At 42.0% G+C, this 18,396-nt stretch overlaps 1 protein-coding gene across 5 annotated transcripts in view; it reads left to right on the plus strand.

Moving 5' to 3' along the window:
• The window catches only part of FKBP15 (FKBP prolyl isomerase family member 15), a 70,743-nt gene that overhangs the window by 51,416 nt on the left and 931 nt on the right, over positions 1-18,396 (plus strand). For all 5 annotated transcript variants that reach the window (XM_004452313.4, XM_004452314.4, XM_071217046.1 and 2 more), the window contains 8 exons: positions 3,401-3,572; positions 5,760-5,896; positions 11,002-11,157; positions 12,006-12,158; positions 13,161-13,283; positions 14,440-14,547; positions 14,819-15,522; positions 16,379-16,472. In XM_004452313.4, the coding sequence (XP_004452370.2) occupies positions 3,401-3,572; positions 5,760-5,896; positions 11,002-11,157; positions 12,006-12,158; positions 13,161-13,283; positions 14,440-14,547; positions 14,819-15,522; positions 16,379-16,472 (1,647 nt within the window). The remainder of the gene's footprint in view (positions 1-3,400; positions 3,573-5,759; positions 5,897-11,001; positions 11,158-12,005; positions 12,159-13,160; positions 13,284-14,439; positions 14,548-14,818; positions 15,523-16,378; positions 16,473-18,396) is intronic.

The following is an 18,396-nucleotide window of genomic DNA, read 5'->3' on the forward strand; positions in this document are numbered from 1 at the left end:
AGGTGGATGCTCTATCAGTTGAGCCACGTCCGCGTCCCCATTCTTAATATTTATACTATTAACTTCTCTTTTCGTCCACCACCAAAATCACTATATAGTAGTACCTAGATTATTCTCTAGCTTCCTTTCAATTGATATTTACATCCCTAGATTACCCCTTTCAGCCACAATCACATTTATAAATCAGTAGTATTAGTTATACTCACTATAATGTGTTGCCATCAACTCTATTTATTTCCACACTTTTACAATAAATCTTACTAAAAATGCTACATATTTTAAGCATTAGCCCTCATTCTAAACCCATATACTATCTCCTAGTAACCAATACTCTAGAGTTTCCCTCTGTGAGTTTATTAATTGTATTTAGTTCATATTAGTGAGACCATATCATATTTGTCCTTTTGTGTCTGACTTATTTCACTCAACATATTGTCCTCAAGGTTCACCCATGTTTTCGCATGTATTTCAATTTCATTTCTTCTTTTTTTTTTTTAAAGATTTTTATTTATTTATTTAATTCCCCCCCCTCCCCGGTTGTCTGTTCTCTGTGTCCATTCGCTGCGTCTTGTTTCTTTGTCTGCTTCTGTTGTCGTCAGCGGCACAGGAAGTGTGGACGGTGCCATTCCTGGGCAGGCTGCACTTTCTTTCGCGCTGGGGGCTCTCCTTACGCGGCGCACTCCTTGTGCGTGGGGCTCCCCTACGCGGGGGACACCCCTGCGTGGCGCGGCACTCCTTGCATGCATCAGCACTGCGCATGGGCCAGCTCCACACGGGTCAAGGAGGCCTGGGGTTTTTTTTTTTTTTAAAGATTTATTTTTATTTATTTAATTCCCCTCCCCTCCCCCGGTTGTCTGTCTCCTGTGTCTTTTTGCTGCGTCTTGTTTCTTTGTCCGCTTCTGTTGTCGTCAGCGGCACGGGAAGTGTGGGTGGCGCCATTCCTCGGCAGGCTGCTCCTTCACGCTGGGCGGCTCTCCTTATGGGTGCACTCCTTGCGCGTGGGGCTCCCCTATGCGGGGGACACCCCTGTGTAGCAGGGCACTCCTTGCGCGCATCAGCACTGCGCACAGGCCAGCTCCACACGGGTCAAGGAGGCCCGGGGCTTGAACCGCGGACCTCGTGGTAGACGGACGCCCTAACCACTGGGCCAAAGTCCGTTTCCCGAGGCCTGGGGTTTGAACCACGGACCTCCCATGTGGTAGACAGATGCCCTTACCACTGGGCCAAGTCCGTTTCCCTTCATTTCTTCTTACAACTGGATAGTATTCCATTGTACGTATATGCCAAATTTTGTTTACTCCTTCATCGGTTGATAGATACTTGGGTTGTTTCACTATTTTAGCAACTGTGAATAATACTGCTTTGAACATCACTGTGCAAATATCAGTTTGTGTCCTTGCTTTCAATTCTTCTATTTTCCTGGTAATAGGATTGCTGGATTACACAGCAGTTCTATATTCAGCTTCTTGAGGTACTGCCAAACTGTCTTCCACAGAGCCTGCACCATTCTACATTCCCACCAAACATGAAGGAGTGTTCCTATTTCTCTATATCCTCTCTAGCACTTGTAATCTTCTGGGGTTTTTTTTGTTTTGTTTTTTGTTTTTAATAATGGCTGTTCTATAAGGTATGAAATGGTATCTCATTGTAGTTTTGATCTCATTTCTCTATATAGCTAGTGACATTGGACATTTTTTCATGTGCTTTTTGTCCATTTGTATTTCCTCTTTGGAAAAATATTCATGTCTTTTGCCTATTTTTTAATTTGGTGACATGTCTTTTTATTGTTGCGTTGCATGATTTCTTTATATTACATGGGTATCAAATCCTTAGTAGATATGTGGTTTCCAAGTATTTTCAATGATTGAGTAGGCTGCCTGCTTAATTTCTTGACATAGTCTTTTGGAGAACAAAAGTCTTTAATTTTCAGGAGGCCCCATTTATCTATTTTTCCTTTAACACTTTCATTGTTCATGCTTTGACTCTAAGATTTGTGAATGACTGCCTACCACAAGATCTTGAAGATGTTTCCCTATAATTTTTCCTAGAAGTTTTATGGTTGTGTCTTTTATATTTAGGTCCTTGATCCATTTTGAGTTAATTTTTGTTTAAGGTTTGAGATAGAGGTCCTCTTTCTTTCTTTTGGTTATTTTTACACTTCTAATAGGCCTTTCTAGCTAAGGACCTGAGATAAAAACAACTTCTGACTGACTCCAGAGTACAGTAAGCTTTTGCACACTGCCACTGTGCTTGTCCTTTGGTGAGAAAGTGACTGTCTATTTCATTGCCTCTTCCCTGGTGCTCATCCCCTCCAGTGGTCTTAGCTGCTGCTGTGGCCTTGTGAAAGTGTTGCTTGCTCTGAAGCTAGTGAATTTTCTGAGCCCTGGATAGATGCAAAGGCCTCTGAGTATTGTATTCAGTTTTCATTAGGCTATTTGAGGCAGGACAGTGAGTAAAACTTTTATTCTCTTGGAGCAGATGGAAATCCCTCAATTCTGGAAGTTCTAGTTGCCCTCGTAACTCTATGTATGTAACACAGGTGAAAACCTAAAGCTGCCAAACAGCAAAAACAAGGATCGCAGAACTTACTCTAAAGTTTGCATACACTCTCAGACACGTAGTCATAGCTTATTTATCTTTATTTTATTTCCAATCTTAATATGTTTGATTTCTCTACTTTTAGGAGATTCAAAATATCAAATTGTAATGGAAGCTAAAAAAGGGATAAAGGCTTTGGAATAAGGCAAAGAATAATTTTAAAGCCCTGTGGAGCCAATGGAAGCCATGAGAAAGGACAAGTGATAGTAAGAAAATAGGCAACTATCAAAATGATTGTAGAATATAATAATATAGGCTGTTTGGTGTTGGCGAGTCTGGTCACCAGCAGAGCAACCACTGCCTGATTTCAGGTGAAATCAGTTCAGGTGAAATGTATGTGGCATTTGCCTTTTGTTTACAACTCCTTTTTCCAACCATCCTTTTCATTCTCATTAACATCAGCCTTAATATACTACACAGAATGTCATTAAAGGATTTGCCAGGGTAGGCATTTTAGTTTCATCAGATGTAACTTGAGAATTGTTGGTCCTTCAGAGTAAAGTTAAACTCCTGGTTTGGCCAGTTCAGAGCACCGTTTAAAACATGTAGGTCTCTCAGGGCAGTTTAAGTGTTTCCTCCATTAGCTCTGTTCTTCCAGGGACCCCTAAAGCAGTTGCTCTTATTTGACTGAGTTGTACAACATGACAGTACTAGGAGTAAGTACAGTGGTACTAGGCAGAGGTAGCAGACTTAGAAGTTGATTTGCAACTTCAATCATCCTAGAGTTAAGTGAGGTTGGATAATCACTTAGAGACAAGGAATGCCCATGTTTAAACTGTTGTTACACTTTGTTACTGTTCAGGCCAAGGTGACAGAAGAGCTAACTGCAGCCACTGCTCAGGTCTCTCATTTGCAGCTGAAAATGACTGTTCACCAAAAGAAAGAAACAGAGCTGCAGATGCAGCTGACAGAAAACCTGAAGGAGACAGATCTCCTCAGGGGCCAACTTGTCAAACTGCAGGCCAAGTTCACAGGTATGCCCTTGGTGGAGTGGGCTGGGATTTTTGCTGTTTAAACTTCAGGAATTACACTGTTTATTTCCTCTTAATCCATTTAGCATAATGTTCATATGGTTTGTTTGGGACTGAGCTAAAAATTAAGGCAGACCAGTATAAAACCTACATGACTGTCTTATATAAAAGACAACTAAAGAACTGACTATTCATTTAGAATTGATTGGTTGCATACTTCCCCTTTGTTTTGGGGAGTGTTATTTTCACTATCTTTGGTACTTTGAATTGGCCTCATAAGCCTGGAAGAGTTAATGTGCTCCTCTAACTCGTGTCTCAGTGGAAGTTTAAGAGGTGCTTCCTGTAGTGGTTGCCCCTTTCCTAGAGGATGGTGTATTAAGCTCCCCAGCCTGGCACTCAAGGCCCCTCCAGATTGGCCTCTATGTCCTTGCTACATACATTACTTGCCTTATCTCCCATTATATTGCCCCAGTCATCCTAGGTCTGAACATACCAGCCAACCTGTTGGCTATTCTTCAGTATCTCCTGTAATTCTTGTCTTGCTTTTTATTCATGGTGTTTTCTGGACTTGGTGTGCCCATCATCATGACTATTTGCCTCTAGTCTTCTCCAAAATACTAATCATGCCCCCAGGCCTCTCTGAAATTCTGCCTCTTTTAGAAGTTGCTTTCAGAACATTTGATCTCTCCTTTAAAATCCTTTCTCTCCTAATATGTCATTAAGACCATTATTATAGCCTTTGATCAGCACTGTTTCTAGAATGCAAGATTCTGGAGGGCAGGGATGTTGTCTTGCTCATCTTTGTAAAGTTCTTTCTTCCAAATTAGTATTAGCTCAGTGCCTGGCACAAAATGGTGCTTAAGACATGGTGACTTGAATAGGAGATTTAGGAAGACCAAATTTGTGAAGACCAGCATGATGATTCCATCCACCTTGGTGTAAAGAAACAAATATGGGGAAGCAGATGTGGCTGAAGTGATAGGGTTTCTGCCTACCATATGGGAGGATCTGGGTTTGATCCCTGGGGCCTCCTGATGAAAAAGAAGAGAGGCCTGTGTGGCGAACTGGTCCCTGTGTGGTAAGCCAAGTGCCCACATGACGAGCCAGTGCCTGCGCAAGTGAGTCATGCAGCAAGATGATGATGCAATATAATGACTCAACAAAAGAGAGACAAAGGGAAGAGTCAAGGTGAAGTGCAGCAGAGACCAGGAACTGAGGTGGCATAGCTGACAGGGAACCTCTTTCTACATCAGAGGTACCCAGGATCAAATCCCAATAAATCCTAGAGAAGAAAAAATGAGGAGAAGACAAAAATAGAAATAGATACAGAAGATCACACAGCAAATGGACACAGACAGCAAAAACAGCAGGGCCGGAGAAGGGGGAAGGGGAAAATAAATCTTAAAAAAAAAAAAGAAACAAATATGGAGGGCAAAGATGGGACCAATGGGTGAGGTGCTACCAGAGCAACAGTAGAATTGGGAAGACACAGAGTTCACTTACCTAATAGAGAGCTAAAAAAGCACCTCTCAGTTGGTAATGTGATACCTTGAAAATATATCCCTTCCCGTTTAGAGCTCCACCTTGGGCCACATGAGACTAACATGTTGAACAAACTTAGATTTGAATGGAGTGCAGATATTCCATCTTTACTTTTGTGATGCCCTATGATAATTATCTCAAGAGTGTCCATAAGAGTCTCGGAAGTTTAAAAAACAAAATACATTTTGGTGCATTAAAATTTTAAAAACTATTCCAAATAGCTTTCTTTGAGAAGAGATATGTTGAAAGCAAACTCTTGGTAGAATGCTGAGAAAATCTTACCTGGGCAGGGAGGAAGGGCCTGGGCCAATACCAAACAAAGATTTGTCCAGTGTGTTGAGATGGTGACTAGAATGGAATTGGGGACTGGGGGTGGATCTGTTTCATCTCTGACTGCTTGGAGCATTTCTCTCCCATTTTATATTTATAGAAAGTGACACACATGTGTAGAGATAAATATGGGTTAATGGGAGAGTCAGTTTATGGCTTATGCTGGTCAATGAGATGATGCTGAAAGAAGTGTGAGGGGGATGCTTGTGTGCTAGGATTGGGGAATCGCAACCTGCAGCTTTAAAAGAGCTGTTGGAATGCCATGTATCCCCCTGCAGCTCTGGTTCTGCAGCTAAGGCTTCTGCTGTTATATCCCAGAGCTCCAAGAAACCTCTGAGCAAGCACAGTCCAAATTCAAAAATGAAAAGCAGAGCCGTAGACAACTTGAACTCAAAGTGACTTCCTTGGAGGAAGAGCTGACTGACCTTCGAACTGAGAAGGAGTCTCTGGAAAAGGTAAGTTCTCCAACCCAAGTTTCTCTGTTGGATTCAAGAGGCCAGGATTAGCTATTTGTTAAACATCTTTTTCCCCTTTAAAAATTACAAAAGTATATGCTCATTGTAACCACTATCAATAATAGAGAAAAGTATAAAGTAAATGCAAAGTTTATCTCTTGCCCCTTTCTAACCTCATGCATGTTTAGAGGTAACTATATATATATCTCCAGATTCTTTTATGTATAAAACACACACAAATACCATTTTTAACAATAATAGATCAAGTTCAATGTTCTTTATTAAAAAATATAATGGACATTGTACTACATAAGTTCATATAGATCTTTTTCATTCTTTTTTTTTAAACAAATCACTTTTATTGATACGTATTAATAAAGCATACAGTCCATCCAAAATGTACAATCAGTGGTATTTGGTATAATCACATAATTGTGCATTCATAGTTCAGTTATTATTAGAGCATTTTCATTATTCCAACAATAATAAAAAACAACAAAAACCAGACAAACAAAAAAGCTCTAACTCTTAACAATCACCCCTCAATCTCTCTACGCTTCCCCTGCCATACATAGCTGCTATTCTGTTTCCATCTCTTTAGTTCATTTATATTTTGTATAAGTCTTATATGCAATATTACCCATATTCATATTTTACATGAGGTTTCAGTATGTTTTACAGTCCCATGTTACATTTATTAGTTTTACTTCTAGTAAAATACATGTCCTTAGACTTTCCCTTTCAACCACTGACATACTTGTATAATAGCTCTGCTAGTTACAAACACCATGATATGCTTTCACCATTTCTATTCATTCCAAAGATCTTTTTTTAAAAAATTTTATTCATTTTGTAAAAATATTACATTAAAAAAATGTGAGGTCCCATTCAACCCCACCACCCCCACCCCACCACTACCACTCCCCCCCCCCAGCAACACTCACTCCCTTCATCATGACACATCCATTGCATTTGGTAAGTACATCTCTGGGCATCTCTGCACTTCATGGTCAATGGTCCACATCATAGCCCATACTCTCCCACATTCCATCCAGTGGGCCCTGGGAGGATTTACAATGACTGGTGATTGTCGCTGAAGCACCATCCAGGGCAACTGCAAGTCCCAAAAACGCCCCCACATCTCATCTCTTCCTCCCATTCCCCACACCCATCAGCCACCATGGCCACTTTTCCTACACCAATGCCACCTTTTCTCTGTGGACCTTGGATTGGTTGTGTCCGTTGCACCTCTATGTCAAGAGGAGGCTCAGATTCCACATGGATACTGGATGCAATCCTCCTGCTTTCAGTTGTAGGCACTCTAGGCTCCATGGTGTGGTGGTTGTCCTTCTTCAACTCCATCTTAGCTGAGTGGAGTAAGTCCAATAAATCAGAGTGTAGGAGCTGAATTCCGTTGAGGCTCAGGGCCTGGCTATCCTATTGTCAGTCCAGAGATTCAAATCCCCTAAATATATCTTAAACCCCAACACCAACTACAATTCCAGTAAAGTAGCATGAAAGTCTTGTGAAAAGAGATCCCATCTGAGTCCAGTTCCATCACGCAGAAACACCAGCTCCAAAGAAGGGCCATCTGACATGGCAGTGAACCCCATCTGCCATGACCATAGAACCCGTGGGTCTCTTTAGACCTCAAAGGAACCAATACCTGGGGTTGTATCTACTTTATCTGTCTCTTAGACTCTGCTCAGTTGTGCATAAGGGCAATCCTTCTGACAACCTCCAGACTCTTTTTTAGAGACTCATAGCCATATAAACTCATTTCTCCTTTCCATTTCCCCCTTACATTAGGTCAAACAGCATTTTAAAGTCATGTTATTATATGTAGACAGGGATATTCTGCTGATCCGCATTGAACCTTCCGTATAAGGTCATTTTCCAGTTGCATCATCAGTTGGTAGTTGATAGTGGTCCCTCGGTGCCAGGGAGGCTCATCCCCGGGTGTCATGTCCCATGCTGGGGGGAAGGCATTGCATTTACATGCTGAGTTTGGCTTCGAGACTGGCCACATTTGAGTAACATGAAGGCTGTCAGGAGGAAATTCCTAGGCACAGTGCTGCTCTAGGCCTTGTTCTTATTTCAGGCATATAGGCTCACAAGCATAGTCATTAGTATCATGGTCTCACTGTTGGACCCTCATTCGTTCCTGGTCCTTACCGTTGTACCTGCGGGACTGCCGCTGCTCCCCTAGGGACCACGACAGAGCACCCCCGGCCAGGAACCCAGTACCTCCCCAGCTGTAATTTTTAATTGTTGCCACTATGAGTATATCCAAACATTACCATGCACCCTGGACATATGCCCTGTATTCCAAAGATTTTCAAACAATCTTTTTACCAGTTCTACACAGATAAACCCTCAGCTTTTCATTCTCTAACCTCATTCTATTTTCTGTTGACCTATATTCCAATTATTAACTCCATGAGTTTACACAGTATATTTAATTCATAATAACGCAATCATACAGTATTTGTCCTTTTGTGTCTGGCTTGCTTCATTCAACATAATGTCCTCCAGGTTCATCCATGTTGTCATATGCTTCGCAACTTCATCTCTTCTTACAGCTGCATAATATTCCATCGTGTGTATACACCACAGTTTGTTTGTCCATTCATTGGTTGATGGACACTTTAGTTGTTTCCATCTTTTGGCAATTGTGAAATTGTCTCAAATCTTGTGTCTTATCTGGGGCTTTGATATATCTCTTTGCTTGGGCATTTCTTCAATTTTCTTAGTATGGCTTGTAATTTTTTTTGCTGATGTCTAGGTATCTGATTATAACAGTGAGTTTACTCTGCTCAGTTCTCTCTTTTGTATAGGGATTTAGTGGCGGGTGGCTGCATGCTATTGCTGTTCTTTGATTTTTTTGGTTCAGCCTGTTCTAGGTCTTTAGATTGTCCCTGTTCAGTTGCTCAAATCTGGGCCATGGACCCAATAATGGGTAGCAGACCCACTTCCAAGGGTGTTTGGGAGGGAGGCTATAAACGCCAGGAAAAGCATCTCTTCCTTATTTACTTTTAATCTCTTCACATGTACTTCCTTGGTCCTCCAGCAGATGGCACTCTTCAGCAGGCCTCTCAGCTCAAACCCTGGTTGAAGTGTGTTCCCTGTAACTCTGACCACAACAGTGTGACAGAGGATCCTGCCTCAAGGCTATTCAGAGCCTCCCTGATCAGACCCTCTCCCAGGCTGTTCTGCAACCTTTGCCAGCAGCCCCTCTCTTTTCCCAGGCAGGAAATAATTCCACTCCCCTCTGCATCCTCAACAATCAGTCCCAGTTGGTAGGGAGGGTGTTTGTGAGAGCTGGATCTCCTTAGCCCCCCGCCAGTTCGCAGGGCAAACAAATGCATGGCCCCACCTGGCCTGGAAGGGCTCCTGGGACACAGCAGGCCAAGTTTGTTGGCCAGAGTCTGAATCAGTGCTAGGCTGTGTCCTTCTCTCTTCCCTTTCCTGGGGAAGTAGACCCCATATGGACTCTGTCTGTGACTACTGACCAGAGGGCAGAGAACTCAAAGCTGTTTGCTCTGAGGTTGGGGGATGGATGCCAGCAGCTACAGCTGGAGCTTTAATTCACAGTTTTGCCATCGAGTTTCTTTTCCTTTGCCCCTTTCTCTTCTAGGTAGTGTCCAGCCTCCACTGGTATCCTAAACCTTAGAACATTTCTTTTCCAGACCATTTCTGCCTGTCCTCTAGCTAGTTTTTTGGGAGAGAAGTGAGTCCTATGTTTTTCTAATCTACCATCTTCCTGGAAGTCTTCTTTGTCATTCTTCTTTTTCTTTTTAAATTTTATTTATTTCTCTCATTTTTTTAAACTACTGCATAGTAGTCCACTGTGAGTCTGTGCCATACTTTATTCAACTATTGACTTATTGATGGATATTTCAGTTTTCATTTTTTCACTATTTCAGTGGACATTCTTATACTATATAACTATTTTTTTACATATCTGTTTGACTATTTCCATAGGATATATTCCTTGAAGTACAATTGCCAGATCAGAGGAACTGCTATCTAAAAAATATCTAATATTTTTTTACAAAAAGTACCAAATTATTCCCCAAAAGAATGTGCTAACTTACATTTTGAGCACTGTGTGAGCGTGCATATTTCTCCACACCTTTGCAACTCTGCATATATCAGTTTTTCTAATCTTTTTAGTCTAATAGGTAAAATATGATACCTTGTTTTAATATGCCTATTTTATTCATAGAAAGCTTTCATATATTTAATATCTATTTGTATTTCTTCTGTGAACTTTTCTTTTTCATATCTTTCATCTTTTTCCTATTGTAATATTAGTTTGTTTAGTATACCTTATCAAGGGTATCAACCCTTTGTCAGTCATATATGTTGCAAATATTTTTCTAGTTTGCTGTCCTTTAATTTATAATATCCTTTCTTATATTAAAGTTTTAATACCAGGGTAAAACTAGTCCCATTGAAAAGTAGAAACCTTTCCATCTTTTTCTATGTTCTGTAACAGTTTAAATATGAATAGAATTAACTGTTCCTTGTGGTTTCAGTAAATCTCACTAGTTTTACTATTTAGGCCTAGTGCCTGTTATGGGGGAAAATCTTTGTCTTTGTTTTCAGTTTCTTTTATGATATTATCAGTTTTTTTAAAAAACCAATTCCTGTTGGTAATTTGTTTTTGGTTGTCATTATTATGGACACTATTACAGTGAACATCCTTGTAATCTTTATGAACATCATTTATTGATTCCTTAAGATGAATTCCAATTTGTGGACTTCCTGGGTGTCCACATTTTACATTTTAAAGGCTTTCATAAGACTGTCAAATTGTCACCCACAGGGAGTATATCTCTCTCTACCCTCATTAATGTTAGAATGTTCCCCATCTCTTAACAGAGTCGTAGATAAATCTCTTCTTGTTTTCCTTCTTGTCACAATTTTTCTTATCTAGTGGCCAAAAATATTAAATATATAGGGAAAAATGAAACTAAGAAATGAATTGTGTCCAGATTGGAGAAGGACTCAGTGAGGTCAGTAGCCATTGCCCCCCACCCCCAGCCCATTTATCCCATATTAAAACAGCTGGAGCTGATGGTGTTTCTCTTGTTCCTAAGAACCTCATAGAAAGGAAAAAGAAGTCAGCTCAAGAGCGCTGTCAAGCTGAGGAAGAGATAGATGAAATTCGCAAGTCATATGAAGAGGAGTTGGACAGGCTTCGACAGCTCTTGAAAAAGGCTCGGGTCTCCACAGACCAAGCAGCTGCAGAGCAGGTAAAGGGAAACTGAGGAAGTATAAAAACAAAAAGAAGATAAAAAGGACTGAGAGAGAGAGAGGAGGAGGGAGGGAGAAGGAGAGAGAGAAGCTTCCAGTTTCTTCCTTATTCCTAATTTAGGGTGACATTACTCATAGTTGATGCTCTCATGTTGGAGAAAGATAGAAGAAGGCAATATAAATACGTGCAGAAGAGCCAGAGTCAAAAGGAGGATATTCTTTCCTTTTTAAAAGTTTTGTTAACGTTTAATTATCTAAGTAAAACATTAAGAAAATTCTCTACAAAAAAATTCCAAACCTGATAAGGCCAAAGTTCTCAACCATGAGGTACCATCCTCCAGGCACATGATAGTCCTTGAAGAGAAGGGATTTATTTTAGCTAACAGGAGGAAATCCAGGCATAGTGCCTTGTTCTCTGGTCCATTTGAAGTGACCTTTCTCTTTGTAAGCTCATGAATTCATATTTGTACACCAGTTTCTTGTGAATTTAATTAGCATGGATTAGGTACCCTTAAATCAATCATCTGTGGGAGTTTTGACAAAAATAAGTTTCTGAACCTGTTATGTTCAGGGTCTGGGAAGTGATGGTCGGTCACATGGCCCTGCCCTTCAGGGACTGTCTAGATAGGCACATCTTAGGTTGTAGCACCTTATAGAGCCCTTACAACGAATGGCATCTTCTACCTACATTTAAAAAGTACATTAACCTTAAAAGCAATTGCGACCTTTTAAACAGTTGTTTCCCTATTAAATCTGGTCTATTAAATCTTTTTTGCCTTATGTAAGATACAGGCTTCTTTAGGTGTGACAGGACCTCCCACATAGGGTTCTTAATTTCTCTTGGCAGCTCTCTCTAGTGCAGGCTGAACTGCAGACCCAGTGGGAAGCAAAATGTGAACATCTCCTGGCCTCCGCCAAGGATGAACACTTACAGCAATACCAGGAGGTGTGCGCACAAAGAGACAGCAACCAGCAGAAGCTGATGCAGCTTCAGGAAAAGGTAGATGTTTTTCCTGAGCCAGACAGCTGAGGCAGCCCAGTTACTTTGAGGCCAGGAGGTTGTTTGAGCCTTGTTGATCTTTTGACCCCAAAAGATGTTAATAGCTAAAAAACAAAACTGCAGTTCTTTAACTCTCCAGTTAGTTAGTAAGCTTTCATATACTGATTTGGGATGAAAAAATAGCATGAGTGTTCTGAAATATGTTTTCTATTATTATTTGATCATTTATTAAACAAATATTTCTAGAGTGTCTGTTGTGTTCCAGACACTGTGTGGGAAAGGGCATACAAAGAACTTTCCCTTCAAGAATCTCACCATCAAGAAAAAAAGACAAAGGGACAATCAAAATATATCCATTAAGTGCTTTGGGACCAGAAGAGGAAGTGGCTGGGGTTGCTGGGGAAAGCTTTCGAAAGGATGTTACACTTGAACTGAGCCATGAAAGAGAAGTAGCTTTGGTAAGATGGAGGGGGCAGAGCATGCTGGGCAAATGCACTGAGGTGGGATAGAGCTTGGTGTATGGGGGAGATGATCAGGCACAAAAAGGAGAGAAGAACGATCTGACTTTAGCATCATGGTATGAAAACCTCCAGATCTGGAGGTCAGTTTCTTTCCTTGAAGTATCCAGTTGAAATCCTTGACTCAGAAATGGTGAAGGCAATCTTGCAGGTGAACAGATTTCTACTACCACTCAGTGTTCATTTGTCTGTGCGAATAGACTGTTACCCCCTTTTGTTCATTGTATTCTTGACCTGTTGAGCAACAAGGCAAGTGACCTTGTTGGGAAAGAAGTGAAGTTGTGCATTAAGATTGAGTGTGGAGGAAATAGAATGCTCTGAGTGAGTCAGCCAGCCTGGGATGGGGCAGAAGGGGGTGGTCATCAGCAGACCAATGTGAGGCAAGAGTTGATGCCTAGGACAGTTCTTATCCCCTCATGTTTCCTGACTTTAACTTGTTAGTCCTGGTTCTGGGGGCTGCAGCCACCATATATTTGTTTTGCAGTGTTTAGCCCTCCAGGCCCAAGTTGCAGCCCTGACAGAGCAAAATAAACAGCACATTAAGAAACTGGAGAAGGACAAGGCCCAGATGGGGCTTGAAGCTGCTGCTATAGACCCCTCAGAGAAGGTGAGCTGATGTTTGAGGAAAAAGCAAACTATATCATATCAAGAGGTTGAAAGCACATATCAAGCATTCAGAAAGAATGTGGCCAATTTGTTGTGTTAGTAGCTTTTTTCTAACTTTAGTGATACTCCACTTGTCTGACTTAATCAGAATTAATCCTTGGAACCTAGCCACTCTGGTGGCAAACCCAAAAGGGCCCTGTCCTGGGGTTTTGAGAGATATGGGAAGTGCCTTTGAATTACAGGAGGGAAATGAGGGGTGGGAAGTGTGCCCACTGTCCTCGAGACACTAATCCTCATTGCTCCTGGCAGCTGTCGTGGTGATTACAGTGAGAGAGAGGCATTAGTAAATGATCTAGAAGATGACTTTGGCACACACGTGCCCAGCTTGCCTGCTCTTGATAGGGAGTTCTCCCAGTTAGTCTCTCTGTCACAAATAGCAGCTCATTATTTAACATTGTGTTCTCCATAGCGACAGCCATCAGTGCCTCAGTTCATGACCAGCTATGTCCCACTTAGAGTTCTAAGAGGACTTCATTTTAGCTTTCCAAAGCCTGTCTGTAATTTAAGTTCTTTAATCACTTGATTTGGCAGCATACTTCTTTAAAAAAAAAATTAGAGCAATTATAGGTTTATAGAAAAATCATGCACAAAATACAGAGTTCTCGTATCCTCTGCCCCCCCCAGACTTTGCATTAGTGTGGTACTTTTGTCACAATTGATGAAACAATATTATAATTATACTATTAACTGTACCCCATAGTTTACATGAAGGTTCACTGTGTTGTAGAGTTTTATGGTTTTTAAAATTTTTATGCTAGTAGCATATATACAACCTAAAATTTCCCCTTTTAACCACTTTCAAATGTACAATTCAGTGGTGTTAATTAACAGTCACAATGTTGTGCAGCAGTAACCACCATTTATTATCAAAACTTTTCCATCACCCCAAACAGAAACTCTGTACCAATTATCCCCATTCCAGATTCCCACCCTGGCCCCTGATAACCTATATTCTATTTTCTGACTCTTTGAATTTGCTTATTCTAACTATTTCATATGAATGAGATCATGCAATATTTGTCCTTCTGTATCTGAAAAGTAAATGAGTCCCTGGCAACGTTTTGATCTTGTTTTTCTTCCTTCACATCTTCACGCAGATCAAGAAGATCATGAACCAGGTGTTCCAGTCCTTGCGGGGAGAGTTTGAGCTGGAGGAATCCTACGATGGTATGACTATTCTGGGGACCATCATGAATACCATCAAGGTACAGCCTGCTGTTGATTGTTTCATGGAAATGGGTATCTTGTTGCTTAAGTACTTCCTAAGGGATCATGAGTAAAAGATTACTCATGACTGTTCATCAGTAATTATGATGCCTTGAAAGACTTATCTGGACAGATATGATCAGCCTCATATGACAGGAAGAAACAGTCATTTGCACTAGACTGTTGATTGTGTTAATAAGGACTGAAGAACTAGGAGTGCCCACTGTTTTCTTTTCAGTGCTCATCTCCTCTTCCCTGGTTTTTGAACAGATGGTGACTCTTCAGCTGTTAAACCAACAGGAACAAAAGAAGGGTGAGAGCAGCAGCGAAGAAGAAGGAGGAGGGGCAGAAGAGAGACCTCCCCAGGAGCAGTCAGTTGTATCCAGTTTTGGGCTGTCTCCAGAAAGCCTGGATCAGGAACAGCAGGAGTCTTCCACTGTGCTATTGAAGCAGGAAGTTGAGGAAGCTATCCCATTGCCTCCTCAGTCTCAGGATGATGTACAGTGGAGAGGGGAGAGCTGTGAAGCAAAGGCACCTACAGAGGCAAAGGATGATTCCTTCCCGCCTGACCTGGCTTGCAGCCCATCCCAGAGCATTCTGGAGCCCCCGACTTCAGTTCCACCTAAGCCTCCAGGCCCTGTAACCATGAACCCTGAAAGCGAGGAGACACTTGCTGCCAGCCCAATGGCAGCCAAGTCAGACAATCCTTTGGGAAAGGCTGTCGAGGAAATGGCCCCAGATAGCCCAGTGCAAGAAAGCTCCACAAGACCATTCCTGACTTCAGACCCCAACAAGGGGGACCCACTGACATTAGGGCCTGAACACCCAGGAGGAAAGCATCAGCCGCCATCACTTGATGAAGACGAGGCACTCAGTAGCTCCTCTGGTCCCTCCAAAGAGCTTTTGAGCACAGAGGCAGGTTCTACTGATCCAGGAGCAGCCCTCAGATCCAGCCACTGTTCTCAGCACTCCAGGTACGTTACCTGAGCAGTTTCAGGGACAGGTCCAGCTGCATGTGGAGGTTATTTATTGTCCCTGGTTTTTCCAGAGTTGACAATTCATTCCTTAGAGACTTACTCCCTTACTCATTCACTCACTCATTCATTCATGTATCTCTTCAGAAATACCCACTATATGCAAGGCTTTGTTTAAGGCCCATGATAGAGTAGTAGGCTAGGCAGATTGGGTTCTCAGTCTAGTGCGGAATACAGATACTTACTTTTATATTATAAAATTATGACAAGTGCTTAAGAAATAAGGTGTAATATAAAAGAGGGACTTACTCTATTTTAGGTAGGGTGGTTAGGGGATGATTCTACAAAGGTAATACTTAAACTGAAGGATGAAAAGTAGGCTATGCATATCAAGAATAAGAGGAAGACGTTGCAGGCAGAGAGAACAGCACATGCAAAGGCCCTGAGATGGAGGGAGCATGACGTAATCATGGCACTGAAAGAAGAGTATTGTTAAGGTGAGGTTGGAAAACTAAGCAGGGTTCAGGTCACATGAGATTTTACAGAATCTCACTCATTGAAGTTGGGTCTTGAGGTCCAGTGAGAAGATATTAAAGGGATTTATGCAGAAAAGCAACATGGCCTGATTTATTATTTTTTAAAGATCCTTCTGGCTGTAGGTTATGGAGGGGGTTAGGAGGACTAGGTTGCCAGAGGAGAGTGTGGGAGGAGGTGGTGGCCGAGGAAGTGGAAGGAATTCCTGGATGATTACCATAGCTGTTGGCTTCTCACCCAGGCCCAGTAACCCCTATGGCTGGTGGGCACTGTGGCCGGGAGCAGGAACAACAGCGTTTTCTGAGCTTTTACTTTCTTTCAGTCTCTCTGGGGATAAAGAAGATGACCTGTTTAAAGGGGCAACTTTGAAAGTCATGAGGCCCAAAGCAGAGCCGGAGGAGGATGAAGACGAGGTGGTAAGGAAAACCCAGGCACTGCCAAGCCCTCGCACCACCTGGGGGCCCCTGCCCACTGGCTCGGAGAAGAACCTCTCATGGCAAAGAAAGGGAGCCTGCTGGTGGCCCAGTCCCTGGACACTCTGTGCAGGGCCCTGTGGGAGCAGGCTTGGGGCTGGGAGGGGGCAGCCCTGTAAGCACAGCAGGGATGGTCTGATACCACTTTATTCTTGAAGAAGGATCATAACCTCTGTGCACTCAGGAATTATTCCTACTTTAAATGTGGAAAATTGGGCTGCTTATTCCTATATCAGCATGCTAAAGCCTCAGTTTCTCTCGAATCTGTTAGGATATTATTATACTTGAGAATTGGAAAGGCCTTTGAAGCTCTTCATGTCTGGTATCTTTATTCATAGAGAAAGAAACTGAGACCTTGAAAAGATGGTTTACCTAAAGCCATAGAGTGAGTTAATGGCAGGGTGATGACCAAAATCCTGAGTTCCTGCTAAGGTCACCTGTTTCTGAGCATTTTTAATTTACTCAGCCTGCTTTCCAACTTGCTGTTTGTTTTTGTTATTTTTTTGTCACCACAACATCCCTGGGCAGAAAATGGGTTAAGTCCTAACAGTCTAATGTCTCTTTGCAAAGCATTAAAGTAAAAGCCAGAAAAGTAAGTTACTGATAGTTTGGATCAATTAAACTTTCTGCCTGTCAGTAGAACTTTTTGACTGCTGTCATGAGAGTTTCACTGAAAGGAAATGGATGTGGTGAACACAGATGAGCTTCAGATCTCTTTCCACCCCAGGGACAGAAATATTAGGTTGAATGGGACAAATTCTGTGCCCTCATATATCAGCCAGTATGGATTTTGCCATGATTTTTTTCCCCTGAGAATTAAATTTTCATCTAGGAATCCTGAATATGAATTCTGCCTGGAAAAAAAAAGAAGAAGAAACAATTGGGCACCCCAAGTGATTGCCTTAAATATAGCTGGAAAATTTTTCACTTAGTCATTGGTTTTAATACTTATAATATCAAGTTGTTAATAACTTCTCTTTCTTGGGCACTCTGAAAACTACTTTACAGCATTCTTATTTAGTCCTCTAATAATCCAATGAGGTAGACCCTTTTACCCCATTTTATATAAGAGGACTAAGAGTCAGAAAGGTTAAATAATGTGCCCAAAGTTATATAGCTACGCGCAGAGCCAGAACTTTAGCCAGGACAGAACAGAAGCTGTAGGCTACACTTAAAATTCCTTTATTGTCAGGCTTTAGAGGTCACTTAATTGATCTCTAGAGAGTGGTACAAGGTGTCAATCAGTTGGTGGCAGAGCTGGGATTAGCCCACAGCCCTCTGTACCACACCACACTGTCTTCTGTCAGCTGGGCCCTGTGGAGACTGTTCCCTGGCCAGCCATAGCTCACCAGAGCAGAAACGTCCTCAGTTGAGAAAACTCAGTTTGTGCCTGTCTCCAGTGTCAGCCCCTGCTACCTCCATGGGACCTGCTCTCTGGCAATCCAGAGAGAAGCAGCTAGGAACTCAAGGCAGGAAAAGTCTCCTCCATGGCCCAGTAGTCCCCTAGGTCCCCCTCGCTGGTTGGAGGGAGCAAGGGTAAGGCCAGTGAGACCAGGGGTATGGAAGGCTGTGGCTCTGTGTTGCTAGAGTTTCCTCATCTCTTCTCCACTTGGAAATATCACCAGTCCTCTAAATTTGCTTCTTTCTGAAATGGTGGGGACTCCTCTGGAGCCAGACAGGCCACCTCGGGCCACAGCATTTTTTCAGATGTGATTGTATTCTTCTCAACCTCCCTCTACCCTCCTGTATCCTCTCTCCTCCCTTAGGGCTGTTCTACTTCTCCATCTCCTGTCTCTCCTCTTTCACCCTTCTTTCCCCACATGAAATGTGTAAGTTACCTCATGAGAGGAAAATGTGTCAAGTCAAT

This window comes from Dasypus novemcinctus, chromosome 8 (assembly GCF_030445035.2).
Source record: "Dasypus novemcinctus isolate mDasNov1 chromosome 8, mDasNov1.1.hap2, whole genome shotgun sequence".
Taxonomy (NCBI): domain Eukaryota; kingdom Metazoa; phylum Chordata; class Mammalia; order Cingulata; family Dasypodidae; genus Dasypus; species Dasypus novemcinctus.